The 23368-nt window shown below is 36.2% G+C and overlaps 1 protein-coding gene across 1 annotated transcript in view; it reads left to right on the top strand.

Annotated features, from left to right (window-relative positions):
• The window catches only part of LOC136805889 (uncharacterized), a 35342-nt gene that overhangs the window by 942 nt on the left and 11032 nt on the right, over positions 1 to 23368 (top strand). The window contains exons 2-23 of the mRNA XM_067062461.1: positions 677 to 830; positions 1083 to 1197; positions 1604 to 1723; positions 2297 to 2437; positions 2763 to 2893; positions 3427 to 3553; positions 4259 to 4320; positions 4483 to 4636; positions 4881 to 4960; positions 5261 to 5372; positions 5718 to 5795; positions 6000 to 6073; positions 6553 to 6647; positions 6853 to 7019; positions 7501 to 7674; positions 8067 to 8341; positions 8548 to 8689; positions 9045 to 9146; positions 9646 to 9786; positions 10851 to 10958; positions 11333 to 11413; positions 21162 to 21340. Of these exons, the coding sequence (XP_066918562.1) occupies positions 677 to 830; positions 1083 to 1197; positions 1604 to 1723; positions 2297 to 2437; positions 2763 to 2893; positions 3427 to 3553; positions 4259 to 4320; positions 4483 to 4636; positions 4881 to 4960; positions 5261 to 5372; positions 5718 to 5795; positions 6000 to 6073; positions 6553 to 6647; positions 6853 to 7019; positions 7501 to 7674; positions 8067 to 8341; positions 8548 to 8689; positions 9045 to 9146; positions 9646 to 9786; positions 10851 to 10958; positions 11333 to 11413; positions 21162 to 21340 (2812 nt within the window). The remainder of the gene's footprint in view (positions 1 to 676; positions 831 to 1082; positions 1198 to 1603; positions 1724 to 2296; positions 2438 to 2762; positions 2894 to 3426; positions 3554 to 4258; positions 4321 to 4482; positions 4637 to 4880; positions 4961 to 5260; positions 5373 to 5717; positions 5796 to 5999; positions 6074 to 6552; positions 6648 to 6852; positions 7020 to 7500; positions 7675 to 8066; positions 8342 to 8547; positions 8690 to 9044; positions 9147 to 9645; positions 9787 to 10850; positions 10959 to 11332; positions 11414 to 21161; positions 21341 to 23368) is intronic.

Here is a 23368-nt window from a genome sequence, read left to right as displayed (position 1 = left end):
TTGTCGCCTAAAACAAACTGATTTAAACAAAATTAACCAGCACATTTTTTATCTTTCTCCTTCTTCACCTTCAATGAAGCACTCATAGTTGAAGTTAATTATTGGTATTCACTGTTAAACACACCGTTCGTTGCAATGCAGTGGAGTGCATGTTGTAACTTGCGCGACAACTAATTTGTCTTCTGTCGGATGATCATTTTGGGCGTTTTGGCATTACCAGCCTCAAAGCAGTGGGCACCTTTGTCTTTTTCGAAAATCCATCCATCATTTTAGATGGCCTTGACAATTGATCCAAAAGGGCACCCTCATTGAGGAAGTTAACTTGTTTTAGTCTTGCCTCAAAAACTATTTTGGAGAACAAACTTCCCCAGAAAAAGATCTACGGGGGAGAAGACATCCACGTAAATCCATGGACTGATAGGCTATTTCCCAGAAAATTTTGTTTGGTTTTCAATAAATGGGTCCAAAAATAAGAGTGACCCTTAAAAGTTTTCTGGGCTGCCTTTCTAATATCAATCCATAGGGTATTAGGCATGTCTGGTCCAAATTTGGTGCTTTGTTCCAATTTTGCACGTTTTGGATGTTTTTTGTTACGAACCGGGCCTACTAGTAATTTCTCGAACCAAAATTTGAGGTAGCCTCTGTTTTTGCGACTTGATTGTTCTTTTGTCTCTAGAACTTTTGACATCACTTTCAAGTGCAAAGATTGATGCGAAGCAAAAGTTGGAAATTTACAAGACCTTAAATGGAAATGAAAGTCATTCATCTGCCAAACAACAACACTTATTAAACTCATTATGCTTCTGCTTGGAACAATATAACAAGGAGAAGTATGATATCAATTTTAAAAACCTTTAAATAACTGCTGTTTATGTTTTTGAATTTCATTTGAGAAAATTTGTCTAAATCGTTGACCCTTTTAGAATGGAATACATGATTGATTTATGATGAATTAAATAGGAACTTTGGAAATATATAGTTTTTCTAGGTTCCATTAGTATAATGACAATGACAATGTTTTGTATGTATCTTTCAAAAAGAAATTATCACACAGTTTGAATTTTTCATGTTTCATGTTTCAGGTTGATATCTGATAATATTGGAAGCTTAAATGAATTTTTGATACTCCTGCAAGAAAAACTGGAAGATATGCTACAATCAAACAAGAAATTTCATATCAGTGGTAGCATTTTTGATGTAATTACACTTTTTTATCTGTTTTATCTGTACTTTAAAAGACTGAACTGATTTTTCTAGGAGAACAAAATTATAAATTCACTCTATTCCGATGAGCTAGAATCTGAGAATTTTTGGTTTGTTTGTATTTCTACTCAAAAATTTGGGGGCAGCATGATTTGGCTGTTTGTTTTGGCTGAAAGTTTTGACACTTGAATTCAAGAGCTTTTTTTTCTCAAATTTCATGGAATGGGTACATGTTTTAGCATGTTTTTGTGCCAAAACAAGGCTAAGATAAACTTAGAGTGCTTATTGGTTTGACCATTTGACTTACAATTGAATTAAAAGATCTACGCCTGTTTAGCAGATTGGATTTCCCATTGTCTTTTATCGATTACTCAAATTATTTAACTACTCTTGTCTTTAGGTGATAAACAACCTCCTAAAATGTGGCTCAACAGACTTCAATATCACATTCACTATCCTTGACAAGCTTCTCCTAACACCAGAATGGAAGAAAATCCTATTTTCCAAACCCCTCACTCTGGTTTGTTCAGTTTAACTTTTGTAAATCTTTAGCCAATATTATATGTTGTAAGTGGTCAAAGGCGTCAGCGTCTTAAACCAGGGGTTCGCGGTTCCAATCCTTACTCCTTCCAATGTTCTGTTCAGTTCATAGAATAGCCAAGCCGGCTAGCCGTGGACCTGTGAAAACAATCGAAAGGCTACCTAAAAGTCCTAGATTACTGGGCAATCCACGTTAAATATTCACTCTATCTACAGTATCTATCAATCTATACTGTGCCATACTGATCTCTAGAAGGCTTTTTCCTCAAAAATTACAGAAATAACATTTAAAAAATCTGTTCAAAAAATCAATGGTCAAATATGATCAAATCCAGAGGTAATTTTAGTTTTTTACTTTGATGGATCTCGATTAATCATATTTTTCCATTTCTTTACAAGCCTGATAGCCTTTTTGTGGATATTCATTTTAGATAATTGTTGTGATTTGTCTTGTCCTTTTGTTTTCTCTGTGTTTCTATTTGAATAGTTCAAGGTTTCATACTTCTAGTTTATTTATATATTACTTTTTATATTATTTGTACTTATTTTTTAGACAGAGCTTTTGTGTGGAACATGTGAATTGGTTATCTCTGATAAATTAGCTTTACAAGAACAGTCTGCATTCATGACTGTAATACATCAACTCGTCATCATGTACACCAATCAGAAAAAGTCTCAGTTTAATATCAAAAAGGTATCATACAAATATTTGAATGTTTTTTGTTGTTGTTTGAAGTTTGAATCCATCAAACTCTGCATTTGTATGAAAGCAAGAATCTGCCCAATGTCTTTTTGCCAATTTTTTCACTACTATTACTTTTTAGTGACTTTAGAGTGAACTTTTTAGTGATTTACATTCCTTGGCTACATCAAGGAATATATACATACATTCTGATAAATTTACGCTACTCTACCTATCAGCAATTCTTCACCAGAAATTCTTCACGTTTTCTTGTGATCAGGTTTTGTAAGTATAGCATGAAATCTGCAATAAAGCCTATTTGCTCTTTTTTTATCAGATTTTTCAGAATTTTTGTGATAAGTTATTGGTACTTATTCTTTGCACGCGATCTGTATTTCAAAGATTGTTACAACACGACAATATTGTTTCAGAGATTGATCAGTTAATAGCTGTTGTGATTGGACATAGGTAAGATTGGGATATCATATGCTTTGTCCCCTGCAGCATCAAATTGCGATTTTCTTATTAACCCGGCCACTTCTTTGCCACTGTTTTTTTTTGAAGTTTTTTGAATGTTCGATTTTGAACTAGATTTCATTATAGCACAGTTGAATAATTAAAATATATTTCAAAGATGTTTTTCATAATTATACTTTTTCAACTCAAAGTAAACGTGATGGCAAACTATGTTGTCACTCATGTTGGCATATGCCGACATCTGGTAATTAGGTCGCTCCTTCATTTTTTCCCTGGCAAATAGGTCGAACCTTAAAAAATAGGCATGACAGTTAAAGGGTTAACAGTATAAAAACTTTTTCTCCACTGCTATAAAAACTAATAAAACACAAAGGACCACAAACTGTAATGAAAATCCTATCTAGAGCGAATTTTGAATTAGAGAAAGATTGGAAACTTGCAAAAAAAGATTCAAATATTTTGGGGATGATTGAAATGTTGAATGATCTGAAATTTTGAGACCATAATATATTTTATAATCACAGGGACCACGTAGCAAATTTGAAATTGATGCTTCAGCCAGTATCAGAAGAAACTCCAGCTAAGAAAGCTAAATATCAAGTCTATTTCAAACAGTTATTTGATGTACTAAAGACCAGTCTAATATCAGAGGTATGTACTTGTTATCAATCCACATAATCAACCACTAACTTACTTTTATATAATCTTGGCCTAGCTATATTCACAATCTTTGATCGAAGATTTTCGAAAAGGGTATGCAATGGTAGCACAACTCGATGTATAGATCAATTTATAATTCCTGTTTATTTATAGTTTCTGTTGAAACCACTTTTCACCGCTATTGAGTAGTGCTACCATTAGGGTACAACTTTACAAAAACTCTGATCAAAGATTTTGTTTAGTCAGGATGGAGAGACTTTGTTCGGGATATATAAAGGTCAGTGATATCAAACTTGTGACAGATTGCATAGGACTGATAAAAGGTTTACAATAGGAATTCCTGGACATTCTATTTTAATCTTGCTAAAAATGTATGATACCATTGCATAGAGACCCCTTATATGCAATATCATAAAATCAGTCAGTTAAACTTGTTCACATGCTCAAAAGCTTGAGCACAACTATGCACAACATGGAAAAAGTTTCTTAAACATAAATATGGTTCAGACTTGGTTTGCTTTAGATACTAACTGAAAACATTCTGCACTGAAATGAAATGTACCAAGAAAACTCTTTATCATACAAATCCTATTGCATAATGACTGAGCAACTAAGGGTCTATGAGAATGGAAAATTGTGTCAACTTTTGCTAATTAAAAGAAAGTCTTATTCTTTTAAGAAGATTTCCTTTTTCAGAGAAAAGATTTGATCATTAGAAGTACTCCTGCAATTTTCAAGGCAATTGTTGTTGGCTCAAGGTATGATTTTAACTACTTTCTTCATATTGAATAGTTTAGGCCATAGGGAGTAACTGTATTATCATTTTCAAGGTTAGATCTATGTGACTGTTGTATCATAGTTTGCTCCTCATAAAATTTTCTTGCTTTATTATTTAAGAGAAATTGTAAATTTTTCTTCAGGTCATCAAATACTTCTCAGCTTACAAACTACGAAGAACTACAAGTTCTTTTCAAAATATTAGAACTCACCCAGACGATCGATGTCTTAAATGAATCAACTGTGCATCAAATTCATGATAGTTTCACAATAGTTCAAGAATTGGACGTGTATCAGGTAAATAATGAACCTTTAATTGTAGATGAAATTCCAGAGCCCCATACAAAAACGTCAAAAAAATGGACAAAATTCTTCGAAATTCAGTCTCTCTAAGGGTCGGTTTTAAAACTTTGGCTCGGACATCTAGTACCCCCGGGCTTTGTCAGGGGATTTTAAAAGGCAAAGTATACGGTCATCCTATAGCGCTTTACCGAACGAAATTTAAACCTGTATTGAACAATCTTGGTTTCACCACCTTTAGAGGATAGATGATAAGGAGAACAAACACCACATAAAAATGACTGAATTGATGAAACTCTTGGAAAATGGCTTTAAAGATAGGTAAAACACAATAATAATTATTATAAATAAAGCACAAATTTCAATTTAAGCAGGGGGTGGGGTGGATCATCCCTAAAATTGTTATGAAAAACTGGACAGTCAGAAACAATCAAGAACTCTAGCTGAAAAGTATGATATATTAAAATACCACCTCTCTCGAAATACATAAAAACCCTTTAGCACTAACATGTTGACTTGACACTTTTTATTAATATTTATAAGCTCTGTTAACTATTTGCAATTAAATTTAAATAATAATGATATGTGGTAGTATTATATTTTGTGTTTTTCTATCTTTAGTAACATGAACGTCCAGATGAAAATGTTATCAATATTCAAGACAATGTTGCTGATTGATTATGGGATTGTGGAACCGTTTCTTGGCAAGCTGTGGAGATACTGTCTAACTGAAGTATATTATTAAATTGATTGTTTGATCACTGTTTATATCTATCTATGTCTATATCTATATATTTCGTACTAAAAGGTCCTAGGACCCATTTATTTACAGTTTAGTCTCCTGGTTTCGGGGAAGAGTTGATTTGATGTTTCAAAGGGCGATGTTTTAGGATTTGTTATGTAATTATGCTGTGAGCTAAAATAGGTAGATTTTAAGCCTAATTTGATAAGTTCATTTGCTTTAAGTGTTCACTCGTTCACTCTTGCCTACCGTGTGGAAACTATTCTCAAAGGAATCGTTATAATTACGCTGACATGGTTTCTACACGTTAATATTCTATTTTTTGTCAAACTATAGGTTGAAGGAAGTACGATACAATTTGAACAAAATGCTTTATTGGAAGCTCTCTTGGAAAACTTTGCACAGTTAAGAAAGGTCTGTCTTGAGATAATTCCTACCTCCCCCCTAATAAAAATATCCACGTGTTTTGATATATTTCTTTTAGAAAATTTGAGAGGTATTTATATTTCAACCCCCGTATTGAAAATCTCGTTTTTAAAGGTATTCTAAGGTCAGGTCTTTTGATATTTTTTTTAGAAAATTTGAGAGAGATTTATATTTAACTCGCTTTCTTTTTAGATGGAACTTTTGCTAGATGCTTTTCCGCTAGATACCGGACTGTCCTGTAACTTTCCCCACGACTTCACTGTAAGGTATAGAGAAATAAAATGGGCTGTTCCATAAAAAATCTATTCAGGGGGTGGTTGGACGAACCTTTTCATTTCAAAAAAGATTCTTGGAAATATCTGAATACCCCCTGGAAAATAGCAAAATTTACAAAAAAAACCTTGGAAAAATTCTTTTCATGCCTTAAGAAAGGGTAGGCGAACTAAAATCAGTCTTATACCGCCTGGAAATTTTAAAACAATATCTTCCCTCTTGGAAAAATGAAAAAAAACTTCTTTAGACCCGTTGGAAATTCCTCTCAGGATACCTGCTGAAAATGTTCCTCTACCCCCTGTTTGGATATAAAATGGAATTGCCCAATATTTTGCTGTTTAAAATCATCAAATGATCTTATAATTATTTTGATGTTTGTTGGTTTCTGTTCTATTTTTTTGTTTGTTTTCAATTTCGACTGCATGTTTTACAACTCCATTCTAAAAGATTCTTTTCCCATACCTTCTCTTAGTTATTCAGAAGAGATCTCGAAACTACAAACTTCACAAGTCATTCGATTGTTGAAAATATTCCAATCAAAGATGGAATCGATCACTGTTAAATCAGGTAACATAAAAGAAATATCTACCTAACCTACCTGCTAACTTTTTTCAGACGCCATTCTAACTTTGGATCATTTGTTAAAGTAAATCTTTTATGGAACCATGATAAGTTTTTTTTCACATTTTGATTTTATAGGAAAAGTGGATCATAATGTTAAAAGACTTTATAAAATTTGTAATCATCTGTTCTATTGCTTCTTTTTTTCTAGATTCAAATTTTCACCAGTTTAGTTATCTGCTGTTTTACCTTTTGGTAACAAACGCTTCAGTGGTGCCAGAAAACCTCTTCACGAAACCTGAGCTTGAAGAATTCATCCTTATCGTCACAGAAATCGGTCAACGATTTGTTGAGCTCAGTAAAACTCTTAAATCGGAGGTAAAATATTTTGTATAAGTATAACGAGTATAACGAGTGACGGCAGTGTTAGGGGAGCATCTGACTACATACAGGTCATAAGGTTCCATGAATAAGAAGCTTTGTATAGTGTCCTGGTAGGTTGCCCCCTTGAAAATTGAAAAAAATCCTCTGCCTCCTTTAAGTCCTCCCCCCTAAGATTTCAACCCCCCCCTGAAATTTTTTTTTGTGTTCATACTTTTTGCTACTTGTATTCACGTTATCTTCGTAAATACAATGACGATGAAAAAATGAAGAAGAAACTTCCACAGAACGAAACTTTCCCAATCCTTTTCCAATTTTCTGGAAAAAACTCACTACAGATTTAATGACGATCATGTAACCTAATATTGGTGTTAAAACTTATGATTATTTCTTGGAGTTTTTTGATTTTTTTAGGATTGTTTTGATAATGACGCTCATGTAATCTAATTGGTGCTTAAAACCTTTTAAATTATTTTAGGATAGTTTTGGTCATATTTTGCTTTTGATCACAATGGGTGTCAACGAATGTTTCATGATCTTAAAAGATCTATCATTGCTACCAAATGATGGAGATTGCCAAACTATTGGAAACACTCTCACAGAGCTTTGTAAAGAGATCAATGGTGCTGATGCAATGATAAAGTACCTTAAGGTATGACCTATTTTATGACTTGTTTGCCGCAACCAGGGGTGAATCTGAGATTAGAAATGGATACCGGAGACTGAACGCCTACAAACATCAAAATGATTCTTGAGTGAAGGTAGACAGTCGGACTGTGTTCGAATCCCAAGCACTTCCAGGCAGGGTGCTAGGGAAATTTGGTGATAGACTCTCTACCTTCACTCATATATCATTCTCTCTCAGTCCGTTAGTAGAACTCAAATTTCAGATGTGGAACGATAAACTCGCTATACACTCTAAATTATGAGTTTTTTTATATTGATTGGTTTTGTTTCATTATCCCAATGAAGACCATAGGTTGTTGTTAGTTGTTTAGTGTTACTTAAGTTTTTTCTAAATCCCTATCTCTCTTCAATTCAAAGGTATGCCAGGGCTTGACAGAGTTGAGATTCAACCAAAGCATATCCAGTAAAGATCAACTTTGTCAAATCAACAAAGAGCTGATGAGCAATATCGAGTCTGTATCGTTAAAAGAAGAAAAGATTTCTACATTAGTTAATAACAAGACAATGTGGTCTGCCATTGCTGGCAAGATGTTGGATCATTTTGAATTTTGCTTGATGTTACCTGAAGATAATCGAATAGTTACGGATGATGCAATCAAATTACTGTTGACCGTGTTCCGTATGGGTGACGAGTAAGAAATTTAATTTTTGCGCAAAGGTGGAGAAGCAGGAGGGAGGACTAACCTAGATTTATCAAATTATCAAGGGTCAACCAACACTCTAGCAGGACTCTATAATTAGTGGAAAATTTTTAGAATTTGGACCGGATTTTGGTTAGTCTTCTTGAAAAGCTAATATCGGGGAAAGAATACATTTCTATTATGTTGATTTTTTACAGGTCTCCAAAACGAATAACAAAAATCATTGAAAGTCATACTGTCTACAATTATCCTCTATTCCAATCAAAAAGCGTTGAATTCTGGGAAGAAACTTTGACGACAACATCAAGCGATGAAATTGCATTGAAAAGAGACCTGAAGGTATTGTTACTACATTTGTAACTAAGTATCTTCGGAATTGTGTGGCCTTCTTGCTGCTTTCTTTGGTGAGAAAAACGCTTTACACCACGCCAAATTTACTCTAAACGGCAGAAACTTTTAGAAATCTAAGCAAAATGCCGGATAAATTCGGCCTCAAATCTGTAAAGAGTTCGTAGATTAATAAAAAGAAATTTTTGTCATTGAAAAGACGTGAGGTTTTCTTAAAGAATTTCCGCCGATAAGGTTAGACTCTGTAAGAAACCCTGAGTGAGTGCTAAACTAAAAAAAACTTATATAGATCTTATCAACTCTTTGATTCCATAATAACAAATTTCTTTAAATTCATATTTTTTAGAAAATCTCAAAACTAAAGACGGAATACCTAACAGAAGAAAATTGGTTCAAATTATTCAATGTTCTTTATGATAAGCGCCCAAGTATTACAAAACATAGTCAGGTATTTTTCGTCACATCTAACCCGCTTCGAAATACTGTATACAACCTAACCTCTTTCGAGACAAACCTCCCATAGTTATCTTTTGAGTTCCGATGTTTACGCTTCTTTTAATAAGAATCCGTAAAAATTTAATTGTTTTTCTTTTTAAACTTTCAGGGTCAAATGACCTAAGCATTATCTTAATAGATATATACATCTAGTTTACCTGACTTATAGACACAATAAATTCTTTGAGTTAGTATTTTATTAAAATCTGTGGCTCAGATTGATCTGTAAAGTTTGGCCCAATTCCAGTCTCTTGTTCTTATAAAATAAAAAATACAGTTTACTCTCGCCAATTCGAACTCGAACGGGGGATCTTATTTTGTTCGAATAACAGAGAGATTCGAATTATAGAAGTTCGAATATGCGAAAGTTTATTGTAGACAGACGTATTTTTCGTTCAACAGAAGGGGTTTAGAGAAATTATTTCTAATAGTTTCTTTCTATTTTTCGCCAGAATAATGAGCTTTCAATAGTTCATACCAAACTGCTGACTCAGATGTTTCAAGATGCAGAGACTGCGTGTCATTCCAGTTGTGGAGTACCCTTTTCAAATGTTTTTGAACACTTGCTGGATACTGGTTCCTCAATAACAAAGGTAAGTTTCAAGTTCAAACGAGTCTGAGCATATGTTAAGGATGAATTCATACGAACACTAATTTTCACGAGAATCTAAAATTGTCGCTTTGACTACATGGGATTCTTCAAGCGATTTAAAGTACTTGAAAGTTTGACCGATCTTGGCTCAATATTAAGAGCGGTTAAGTAGTCAAAAAATTTTGTTTTAGATCGGCCTTCGGATCATCTAGAAAATCTGTTTTTGAACTTTCCTGGCCGCGTTCATAAACGTTCATGTTAGACCGGTCCTGGCTATTTGTTAGTAACGATTACATCAAACATCTGTTATAAAGAGATGTTGGCCGGTTGATCGAGGCCGGTTTGGGACCGGAGGCTTTAGAATGGCCGATATATTAAATGGACTCTTTCTTGACTCGGTCATTTACCGGCCCTTAAAAGATCTGTCCGATTTTAAGGTACTTAAAATCGCTTGGGGAGTTAGAAATTAAGGCGTCTTTTTCCCTATGATTTCTTTCATTGGCTTTGTTTAATACACCAATCGACCATTGCGCCAAATCGTACATGATGATTGTTATGTTAAGAGTTTTACCAGGCCGTCTAAGATGATACATATAATCATTTAATGCGTATTTGGCCCTGTTGAACTTGACCCCTCTAGGGTTGATTGATTTATTTCCATTAAAAGCAGGGTCATAATGTAAGAATGTTGTATTAAAAGGTGTTACTTGGTCTCTGATTCGCTAAACTAGCTAAAAGTATATACATATGAAATACACATTTTTAAAAGAAACTCCAATTGTTGAAGATCAGGGCTGTTGCTAAGGATTTTCTGGATTTCAGCCAAAAAGTTGCTTATGGATTTTGAGAAAAATTGTTTGACTTTTTATCTCATTTAATATCCAGAATACCTCAAATGCCTCTTTTCCAGGTATTTTCGGTTGCTTTCCCGGTTCATGCCCAGTTTCAGGGCTAGGTTGCTGAAGCAAAGTTGCTTAATTTTTTGGCCATTTTTAGGGCTTGTCCCTTTCCAACTCGGTTGCTTATGAAAAAAAAGTGTAATACAATTTACTGTTTACTTTCAAGATGGCACCCAACAACAAGGATGTGATTGAAGTCTTTGGACCACTGTTTCGTCTGATGGTCATCCATCTCAATCGAGAAAGCGAGCATACAACCAATATCCTAAAAAAGGTTGATATCCCATAGTATTTTTCCCTTGCAGTAAAATTTCTAAGAAAGAATAAATTGAGGAAATCTTTTTCAAATAGAGGATTTCGTATAATCATTTTTTAACAATCCTTCATCGTATCACCTCCAATTTCCACCTTCGACGAATGACCCCTAAAATGTAAACAAGCCCATTAAAGCTAACGAAAAAATTGTTCTTTCGTGTATTTCATATTTTGTTAAATTCTTCCGTCGTCTTTCATTATCTGTTCTTTTGCATTGGATGTTTTTCCCAACCTCGTCCCCATGTATTCCAGGCTTTATTTACGTTACTTATAGACGCCAGAGAATACCCTGTGAATGTAAGTGGTTATTTGAGCTTTCAACGCTTTTTTTAGATTGGTGAACATTTAACCGGTAATGAATCAAAGATTCTGATGGTTCAGATCCTAAATGTTATATTCAGTGATCTGGTGGAGGTAATATACTTTTCAATTGAATCTTCTTTTTTGCGGTTTACATGTTTTTTCTTTTCTTTAAGTATCACGTTTATTATAAGCATATGTATACTCAGTTTTTTGGTATCTAAACAATGCCACTATTGTTTAAGAACAATAGAATGCTAAGCATAATGCGAGCCTGATATAGGGGTAGACAATAGCTTATAAAAGATACAACGTGTAGTTTGTTAAGTGGTGTCAATCAGGTTTCTCAATAACTCAGCTTCAAGTATGAGTGAGCTCTTTACATCTTGGGGAGCTCTCCCCCACTAAAACAAAGTCTTTGATCACTTTTGGAATGTTTATCTAATTCAATATGAAATTTTTGCGACTGTGTACCTAATGTGAATTGGCATCTTTGTTGAAAATATCGGCAACGTTGATAACGTCATGACGTCATCCCAATGACGTCAATATCTATCATCTGAGGTCAAAATTCAAGGTCATAGATATTGTCAATCTTGAGATTTTGGGGGATTCGGAGAGCTCCCCCTCCATGATGCTTTTACTACTAAGAAATACATGTTTTTTTCTTTATAAGCATTACGTTTATAAGCATAAATAGGCTCATATATATGGCAAAAATTTAAGCATATGCTAAACATCACCTTGAGCCTTTATTTTCAGAATTTGTTTGTTTTTGGCTGGAACTTCGAAATTTCTCGAAAATTTTGCTTCTGTAAATCTCTCGATCTGAGCATTTCCGAGCCAGCTTTTGTATTTTTGTATGCTTATAAAAAAAACATGTAGGAAGATACTCGAAAAGGCTACGCATGAAAAAACTTTCGCGTTGATTAGATTTTGCGAATGAGCCTTATTCAGCTAAAAGAAATTTGCTTGGATTCACGAGTGAGCAAAATTATTTCATTTGTTCGTGCGAGCATTTTCTGAACGTAATATACTACAGAAATTAAACATAAGTTTGTATTAAAAAATATACAAAAAATATTATTTGATCTTGCGTGATACATTTTCGTGAAAAATGCTCAAATTCTCAAATAACGCGAAAATCCTTCTCGCGAATATTAATCAGATTAAATATAGTAACTGAACCTTTCAGTAGCCCTACCTTTTTTACTTAATTAGCCTGTCAAAGCCAGATTGTGGCGAGGAAGTACTCAACAAATTGTCCGGTATGACAATGTTTGGAACATCTTTATGACGTAGAAGTTCAAACTAAATAAATAAAATAAATCTCTCATTACAAATCTAGTTTGAATATAGAATTGAATAGTTGAAGTTGACTCGTAAATTAAGGCTTAACTTAGTAGTGCAAAGACAGAGGCCCAACAAAGGAAAAATGAGATGGCTGCCATGAAAGAAAAACAAGGAAAGCAAAACCTACCAGCTTGCCAAATATAAAATGCTGTGACTGGCAGCAATAAGTCAAGTGAATGTATGATTGATCCACAAGACCATGAAAAATATTATTGAGTTGAGTTAGAGAGCTCCTTCCTCTGTGGTGACTTGATGTTAACTGAAGAAAAGTGTGAGTGTGCACTATTTAAGGCCACATTAAGGAGATAATAAAAACTAAGGAGATAAAATAACTAATCATATATGATAAAATTATCTCTATAATAATAGAAAATGTAAACAAATAAACTGTTCTACAAATTGACATCATGGAGATAATATGATATTGAAACAAAATTGTAATTTCTCATAATATTGAATAAAATTAGGGCAATGCCCGCTACACTCCCCCACAAAATAGAGAGTAAACACCAAACATTGAGTCCATTGACATAATTAATTATTGAAACAATCATTCAGTTCTTTGGACCAATCAATTTCCTCAATTTGATGGATAACAACCAAGCTACGCGCTGATCGTGTTGTAATCCTTTTACAATTTTCACTTGCGTTGTGGTATCGAATTTTTACACGACGGATTTGATTATCTCGGCCACGTTCAACTTCATCAACCATGCCATATTGATAGGTATTGGATAGAACTGATTCCTGTTTTGTAAATAGGACTACATCACCAATATTCTCAACTTCAGTTGAGCTACAATCTGACAATGTCTGTGTGTCTGTGTGTGTGTCTGTCTGTGTGTGTGTCTCTCTGTGTGTGTGTCTGTCTGTCACAAAAACTTTAGGGCAGCCTGGAGACTTCAAAAATGCTTCGATTTGACTGAAATTTGGCACACTTGTTCCTTGGGTGAATATCTGGGGGTGTTTTTTTCATTTTTTGAAAATTTTGATTTTTGGGGGCCGGGGACGAATTTTTCGCCAAAACGAGGCTAAAACTTTGGGGCAGCCTGGAGACTTCAAAACTTATTCGATTTGGCTGAAATTTTGCACACTTGTTCCTTGGGTAAATATCTGGGGGTGTTTTTTTTCATTTTTTGAAAATTTTGATTTTTGGGGCCTGGGCACAAGTTTTTTGCCAAAACGAGGCTAAAGCTTTGGGGCAGCCTGGAGACTTCAAAAATTGTTCGATTTGGCTGAAATTTTGCACACTTGTTCCTTGGGTGAATATCTAGGGGTCTACAATTGGGCCTATGAATGATTTGAAGCCACTGAAGTTGAGCCCAGTGCGTTGCGCACGTTCGACTATTAATATCAGTGTCGGAGTTTAACCATTTGGGACGCGCAACGAGGCTTGGCACATGAGTTGTAAGCCAGGCGTCAAACCATGAGTCGAAGATCTTTTGATTGTCGCGGATCAGTTTGAGATGATCATTTTCAGCGGTTAATCTCCCTGTTGAACTTCGTTCATTGTTTCTGCCCAAAAGGAGTCGGTTAGGGGTGATAAGATCAGCCATTTCAACATCTGATTTTATGTTGTTGACTGCGATCGGCATGTTGTTGATTGAGTTGCTGATTATTGACGCCATTGTTTCCCATTGGATAATTGACAGGCGGTGGAGTTGCAAATTTTTGTCAAGTGAATTTCGAACAGACTTGATCTTTCGCTCTACTCGCCCATGCATGTTATGCCCTCCAACAGAAAATGTTTGAAATTCCAAATTTACATCCTTGTGTAGCTGTTGCTGAATGTCAATCATGTCGAACTTCATTGTTTGGCAACCCTTCACTAATTGCCCACCTTCGTCAATTAGTAATTTTGATGGGTAACCAAATTGACAGGAAAAGCGTGTAAATGCTTGAATGAATGATGATGCTGCATAATCCTCCATCACTCTGATGTTGACACTTGTTGTAGTCGCACAGCAGAACACAAGAAGCCATACTTTAACAGTTGTTCTCTTGTGATGTTGAGAAAAGGCTTGGAAAGGTCCAGCAAGATCGGCTTGTGTGATGAAAAAGGCTGGTGCAATGCATAAGTTGTCCATTGATAATGGACCCATTTCAATGTTGATGGATTTCTTCATTATGTAACGACAACGCTGACAGAAAGATCGCACATCCTTTACCAATGATTTACCATCAATGATAAGTGCTTTTTGAAGAACATGTCGCCAAGTTGTTTCATTCCCAGAATGTTTGGCGGTCGGGTGATGCCAATGGATATCATTGACAATGCTGATGGCAATCGGTGAGAACTTTTCCACAAGGGGAACACAAAATGTCGTGGACTTTAGATCCTTCGTTGTTTTTGTCAAGTTACCCAGAACAGTGATTGAATCTGTTGGCAATATACGTCCAATGTGGATAAGTATGCCATCCTTTTCCATTGATATCTTTTTGTACTTTGAACGGTCTGTGAAATGCTTGATTTCCTTTGTTGCCTTTCGGAAGAAGTACTTTTCTGAATGACAAAGTTCATCTTCTGTTAGTGATGGACTAGGTGATTTCTGTTTGAACACATGTACATTAATGAATCGAAGTACATATGCCATGATTCGGACAACTTTTGAAAACCGATGACTGTTGGGGTCGACCAAATAACCAGAGAATCGATATCTGGCTTTGGTGTTATTGATAAATTTCTGATTGAAATGACAAGATGGTGTTACTTCTTGTTTGACCTCCTTTTGAACCTCCACCAGTTGGCTGTTGGTTAATGTTATTTCCTCCATTGTCTTTGAAGGGAAGGATGTTGAGGATTGCTTCATCCATGGATAGCCAGTTGTCCAAACAGATGATTGGTCCACTTCTTCGACTGATGTGCATCTTCGTGTACCAATATCAGCAATCATGTCATTTGTTTGTACGTATACCCACTGAGATGATGATGTCAGTCTTTTGATCTCGTTGACTCTATTTCGCACCCATTGTTTGAGTTGAATGGTTGGCTTGGTGATCCAATAAAGCACTATTTGAGAGTCAGTGAATTTGACTGATGTTGCGTGTTGAAATGATTTCCTGACAACTTCTCCTGCATGCGTATTGACCAATGCTGCATATAACTCAGCACGAGGCTGTGTCATTTCTTCTGGCACAAGGCGACTTCTGGCAAATACCAATTGACATGAGTAGCTTCCATTTGTCAGTTTAAATCTTGCATAAATTGCAGCACAGATGAGATTTTCACTGGCATCTCCGAAGTCTAGAGTGTTGATCTCTAGATTGGAAGCATCAGATGGGACAGCAGCACGTTTGAATTTGATTGTCTTGATTTCTTGAAGCATTTCAAAATGAGATATCCATACATTTCGTAGATTATCTGGTAGTGCGTCATCCCACTCCATTCGCCTCAGGACCAGTTTGTGTAGATCTCTGCTACTTTTGACATGCATTGACGACGGGTCAATGCTTGTGGAACTTCTTTGATTTGTTTTGGTTTCTTTCCACGGTACTTTTTGGCAAAATTGATTTCAGGATTGTCAATACTGATTTCATCTGCTTCTGGAAACCATTTCATCCCAGCAACAGATACAGACTCTCCATCACTTGACAAAGATTGTTGTGGTCTTTGATGCGAAAATGTGAAGCCTTTCAGGTGGAATCCTCCATGGTTGACTACTAGCTCAAGGTCGTCAGCAAGTTTGAATGCCTTATCGATAGTTTCCTCTCCAGTCACACAGTCATCGACGTACACATCTTTGTTAATGATTTGATGAACCTTTGGGTGGTGCTCCTTGAAGAGGTTTGCTGTCTCACGTAATGCTCGTTCAGATTGGTTTCCGCTTGACTTGATGCCATAAATGAGGGTTTTTATAACTTTTTCTTCGGGTGGCTTGTTTGGATCAAACTCATCTTGCCAGAGATAGCGTTGTAGGCACCATTGTGATTTGTCCAATTGAACTGAATTATACTATATAATTATAATCTTTGCCACATCTGTATGTATTCCAATGTAGTGACTCCTCCACCTGATGAACAATTCCACAAGTTTGTTCATGTTGTTTCTTCCCTTTGCAAGTAGATCATTGAGTGATTTACCAAAGTCAGTTTTCATTAAGGCGTCAAACACGACTCGGCATGGAGTAGAAATTGAATTTTCCTTCCATACTGCTCGCCATGGGATGAAGTTCTTGATAGGACTCTGATGCAGTTGTTGTTGAACATCACTTGGAAGATTCTTTACATATTCTACATATCCCAGATCTTGAAGTTTCTTCTCAGATTTCAGCGCATCTGCCTTGTCATCGGGGTACTTCATTTGTTGGTTGTACACTTTCAAAGCGATGTGATGATTTGGTGCTAGGTAAGTGACAGGATCCATCATGAGTGGGAGTGTTGCAGTAGATAATTGATCACTGACATTGACAGTGACTGAGCGGTCAATGACATCTTGCTCAATCTCTTCCTGAACACTCATGGTTTCGTCAGTTGATTGAAGATCCTTGCATTTCTGGCAGCCACGGCAGTTGGTGCATCGGAATGTCAGCTCACTTCCAAGTTGTTCGGCTGCCTCAAATAGCATAACTTTGTTGACGAAATCTTGATCCTCTGCTTTGTCTGAGACATAGATGTCAGCTTGGTAAGATGGATATCCTAGAAGTTTGGCATCTGGGTTGACATGATACCCAAAGTTGAACAGTCGAAATTGTTGATTGACAAAATTAGCGATGTTGTGATGTTGTTGATTAATCTCTCTGAATAGTCTATGGGGACCACCAACAACACCTCTTGAACCATCGGCACTCTTGAAGTGGGACTCAAAGATAGTAAGCCCTGATGGCAATTGAAAGATGAATTTAGGATGGTAACGCATGTATTGTATACCTATCATAAAATCGACTTCTCCACCAACTTGCGCTGATACCAGTGGGAGTTTCTTGGGATCACCAACAATGTCTTTGAAGCCATTGTGAATGTCATTGATAACATCACCATTGAGCTTGTACATTGGAAAGTCGTGTGTGAGCTTGTCCATACAAACTCCAATCATGGTTGCATCTTCTCCATTTGCGAGAGGTATGTTGACAGAGTAGATGCCATTGCTTGATAGGCTGACTTGATCGCCAACACCATTGGTTTGTATTGATCCAGCATAAACTTGTTTGGCACGTGTCTTGAGTTGTTTAACGGCTTTGAAGCGGCTGATGAAATCACTACATCCAGTATCATAAAAGATATTATACACCTTTTTGTCAACAAGGATGTTTTGGAACATATAGATGGCATCTGTGTTGCTATCTTCAATATTGGCATGGAAAGATAGTTTAATCTCTTTGGAGAAATTCAGGACTGGTTGATTGATGATACATCTCGATTTGTACCGCTCGAGCGTTTCCTGGTTCTGTGTGTTATTCTTGTGTTTCTCACAAACAAGAATGTGCTTCTTCATTGGAAATGATTGATGGTAGGTGTGTTGACAAACGAATGTATGTTGACAGTGACCATCGCGATGCTTCTCTTGGTTGGCAATTGCTCCAGGGAACAAGCATTGAAAGCACAGATTCTTGGATTTCAGTGTGCTAAGACGTTCAGCCGGTGTCAAATCAACGAAGGTTTTGCATGAGAAATATTGAATCAGTTTCATACCACGTGGACCTCTTGTTTGGACATGGTCATTCTTTCCACAAATGAAACAGATGGTTTGATTGTTCGTTGGTTGACTGGATGGAGGTGGATTCCATGGTGGAGGATTCGCCTGTGGTTTTGCTGCTGGTGGATTTGAGTCTGTCTGATGGCCAGATCCACGTCTGGTTGGTTGTTTTGATTGTTCCTGCTTCTTTGACTTTGATTGAAGAATCGCTCGTTGTTGTTGCATCTTGACTTCCTTATCTAGAAAGTCCAGCATTTGTCTCCACTTCCATCTACCTTCCTTTGGTATCTCACAGCTGAGGGTTAGCCATCTGATTGATCTCTCCTCACCAAGTAGATTATAAGCTTGATCGAATGCGTCAGAATGATACAGCTCGTTCTCGATGTGGTGATCAGTGGATAATTGCATCAGGTCTCTCATCAAGTTGGAAATCTTGCTGATGCTATTGATGATTTTGGTTGGATCTTTGGATTTGACTGTTTCACAATCGGTTAGTTCTGATATTTTGTTTGTCAGAAGTATCTTTGTGTCTCCGTAGGCTTCTTTGAGGCGTTCCCAAATATCTCTGATCTCTAACACATTTTTAACGAGTGTTAGTGCATCCTTCTCCAAGTAGTTGTTTTTGAGCAAATCAGCTTGGAGATGTGTAGGTACAGATTGAGCAAAGAGTTTATTGAAATTGGTTTTGAAGTCGTAGATGTTGGTTGAAGATTCATACCCACTGAACTTGCCAAGATTGATGTTGAGTTGCGATTTGTTGAATGAATCAATTTTATCCATCTCACGATCTTTGAACTCTTTGATAATAAGGGCTTTGTAGGTTTCCCATAGTTGGATAATGGTATCATAATCCCTCTTTGCAGCTTCAAAGATGACTTTCGATGGTTCTAGTTCAATATATTCTTTGAATTTTGCTGACAATGACGTAACAGTCTTGGTGTATTTACTGAGGTCTTGATTGCGAACCTTTACTTCCTCATTTGACAATTTATCCACCTCGCATGTTGAAATCTTTCTGATTGAGGATCGAATGTTTTTCATTTCATCAGTCAAGAAAGTGGTTTTATTAGTTTTGATTGTCTTTACTGAACTATTTGCCTCTTGGATGACTTTGTTGGCACTTTGAACATACATGCTGATGGAATCATTCACTTCTTTGTACTTCAGTGCGTGAGGTTGGTATGCCTCTTCACCAAGTTCAGCTTGTAAGAAAGAGTGTTGTGTTCGGAACTGAGCACGCAGTGATTGGATTTTCTCGAGACAGTTCATAATTAAGTCATACGAATCTTGAATGGTTGTGGGGTTGTTGTCATTGATGAAATCTCCTATTTCACCTTGAAGGATTGACACACTGACTGCAGTTGGAATTGCTTGGATAGGTTTGTTCTCAGCCATTGCTGGAGGTATCTTTTCACCTGTAGGTGAAATGTGGTTTCAGGACACTTGGCAGGTGAGCGAGATGTCTGACACTTGACGGATGAGCGAGATGTTGGACGCTTGACGGATGAGCGAGATGTCTGACACTTGACGGATGAGCGAGATGTTGGACGCTTGACGGATGAGCGAGACGTTGGGCGCTTGACGGATGAGCGAGACGTTGGACGCTTGACAGATGAGCGAGACGTCAGACACTTGACGGATGAGCGAGACGCTTGACGGATGAGCGAGACGTTGGACGCTTGACGGATGAGCGAGACGTCAGACGCTTAATGACGGATGAGCAAGACGTCGGACTCTTGATGGATGAGTGAGACGTCGGACACTTGACGGATGAGCAAGACGTCGGACGCTTGACGGTGAGCGAGACGTCGGACGCTTGACCGATGAGTGTCAGGATAAGTTAATAGACTGGTGACGTCAGACCATTGATTGGATGACTTGACAGCATTTGAGTTATCTTGCTGTTTGAATGTGGCGAGGAAGTACTCAACAAATTGTCCGGTATGTTTGGAACATCTTTATGACGTAGAAGTTCAAACTAAATAAATAAAATAAATCTCTCATTACAAATCTAGTTTGAATATAGAATTGAATAGTTGAAGTTGACTCGTAAATTAAGGCTTAACTTAGTAGTGCAAAGACAGAGGCCCAACAAAGGAAAAACAAGATGGCTGCCATGAAAGAAAAACAAGGAAAGCAAAACCTACCAGCTTGCCAGATATAAAATGCTGTGACTGGCAGCAATAAGTCAAGTGAATGTATGATTGATCCACAAGACCATGAAAAATATATATATTGAGTTGAGTTAGAGAGCTCCTTCCTCTGTGGTGACTTGATGTTAACTGAAGAAAAGTGTGAGTGTGCACTATTTAAGGCCACATTAAGGAGATAATAAAAACTAAGGAGATAAAATAACTAATCATATATGATAAAATTATCTCTATAATAATAGAAAATGTAAACAAATAAACTGTTCTACAAATTGACATCATGGAGATAATATGATATTGAAACAAAATTGTAATTTCTCATAATATTGAATAAAATTAGGGCAATGCCCGTTACACAGATGAGCTGTCAATATGCCCTTAGATTATTGAATAAAAAGCCAGTAAATTCTAAGAAGATGTTATCGTCCGTTACAGGGATAAAGGAAAATATACATGCGCAGAGTTTACAGCCGTTATCTGCGTTTTTGGAAGTATCTGGAAAAAATCGGCGGGAGGGTTTCGAAGAAACGACTTTCAAACTCTACCGGCTGTAAACTCTTTTCGGCAAAAAAAATCTGTTCGCAAATTTTCTACAGCTTTGGGATTTTTCTCAGATAGTGATCTGTCTTAGACTATAGTAAATTTTATAATGTTTTCGTCGATTGGCCGTTTCATTATAAAAATTTCTTGGAAGTTGAGAATTAAAACAAAATCTTTTCTTTTGCAGCTTGTACAACGACAGTTTGTGGTGAAATCGCGCACCATCAACAACATTTTCACATTGGTACAATCGACAGCAGATATTTTATTTGAACACTGTAAAGAATTGAGTGTACTATGTAGAGGAGGCTTGCTTGGATTGGTAACGTCATTCTGTCTTCTCTTGGAAAAATCACTACAGACAAAGTGAGTGAGCATTCTTTTGCAAGGATATTCAGTCATTTTTCGATTACTCGACGAACTTCACTTTTACCTTCAGGGAACTAATTTTCGCTGGAACTAATTTTCGCGTTTTTGAGTGTCTACCGCAAAAATTAGCGCAGTGCAATTTTTACTTAGAAATCTTCAAAATACCTTAAAAATATGAAAGAATTTCGACAAAAAGTAGGTGTCAACCGCGAAAATCAGTTCTGCAAAAATAAGTTTAAATCGATTCTCAGTAAATCCTTGTCAAGAAGGCGAAGCCTTTGTTAAATACTTTTCATGATTTTTCGAATCTCTATAAAAAATCCCGTCCAGTAAACTGTGGTTACATCTTCGTTTTGTATCTTGTTCAGACAGGAAAAAATACACATAAGATTAGTCATAAAGGTAATTTCTTACCGATTCTTGCATACGGAAAAATCATGGTGTAGATTTAACACGTTTTTTTTGGACATACCTCCGGGTACCCCGGTGGAGGTCCTTTAAATTAACCCATGTCCGTTCGTTCGTTCGTCTGTTGCCAGCTTTTCTCGGGATTGGCTCATTAGTTTTTTTCTGATTTTTGGCACAATGATGCAAAATGCAATGCCCAAAATGTGAAGGAGCCCGATTTTCGGAAAAAAAAACTTTCCGGCCAAAATGCCGGAAATATCCCGGAAAAACTGTTTTTTTGGCACTTTCTCGAGATTTTATCATTAGTTTTTTCTGATTTTTTGCTCAAAGATGCGTATTAACAATGCCCAAAACATGGCCGAGTCCGATTTTTGAGAAAAAAATTTTTCCGGCCGAAAATGCTGGAAACTGCCGTTCTTCTGGATTTCCATTGGACTTTTTTCTTATACTCGGGTAAGTTATGGCATGTCTCAAAAACTGAATATTACCATAATTTTTAGATCGCATTAGCCGACAGAAAATGGCCAAATAAATGACTGAACACGAAGGATACTATGATGAAGTTTCTAACCTGATGTGTAACCTAATTGTTTTTTGGCTGATTTTCGCGAAAAACTGCAAAAACTGATTATGACGTCATAATCGATGACGTCATGAAAACTAAAATTTGAATTTCTCAAGAATGGTTTATCCAATTGTCTTCAAATTTTTACCAAAGATGTATCTTACCAAAGTCAATCATTTGAGAAAAATAAATTTCAAAATTTTGATGACGTCAGCAGAAATTAGTAAAAAATGAAAAATCCTATTTTTTGCTGACGTGATCAAAATTTCGAGAAAATTTTTTTTTCAAATGATTGACTTTAGTAGGATACATCTTTGGTGAAAGTTTGAAGACAATTGGATAAGCAATCCTTGAGAAATTCAATTTTTAGTTTTTATGACGTCATCGATTATGACCTCATAATCAGTTTTTGCGGTTTTTCACGAAAACCAATGAAAAAACAATTAGGTTACACATCAGGTTAGAAACTACATCATAGTACCCTTCATGCTCAGTCATTTTTTTGGTCGTTTTCTGTCGGCTAATGCGATCTAAAAATTATGGTAATTTTAAGACATGCCATAACTTACCCGAGTAATTGGTTGTTTTTTCATTCAAAAACATTATTAATAGCAATGCCCACCATCAAGCATGTTTCAATTTTCAATAAGATTGATTTTTGAAGCCGGAACTATTCAAAAATCGCCGGAACAACCTATTTTCGCCGGAAAGACAGTATTTCTTGAATTTCTCGAGCTGTACTTTATATTTTTTTATGAAATTTTGCACACTGATGCAAAATGACAATACCTAAAATGTGACGGAGCCAGATTTTCGAAAAACATTTTTTTCCAGCGGAGAATGCTGGAAATATGCCGGAAAAACTGTTTTTTGGCATTTTCTCGAGATTTTATCATTAGTATTTTCAGATTTTTTGCACAAAGATGTGTATTAACAATGGCCAAAGTATGTCCGAGTCCGATTTTTGAGAACAATTTTTTCCCCGGCCGAAAATGCCGGAAACATGCCGGAAATCGCCGTTTTTCTGGATTTTCATTGGACTTTTTCCTTAT

This window comes from Clytia hemisphaerica, unplaced genomic scaffold, assembly GCF_902728285.1.
Source record: "Clytia hemisphaerica strain Z4C2 unplaced genomic scaffold, Clytia hemisphaerica genome assembly, whole genome shotgun sequence".
NCBI lineage: Eukaryota > Metazoa > Cnidaria > Hydrozoa > Leptothecata > Clytiidae > Clytia > Clytia hemisphaerica.
This window is presented reverse-complemented; position numbering and strand designations above follow the sequence as displayed.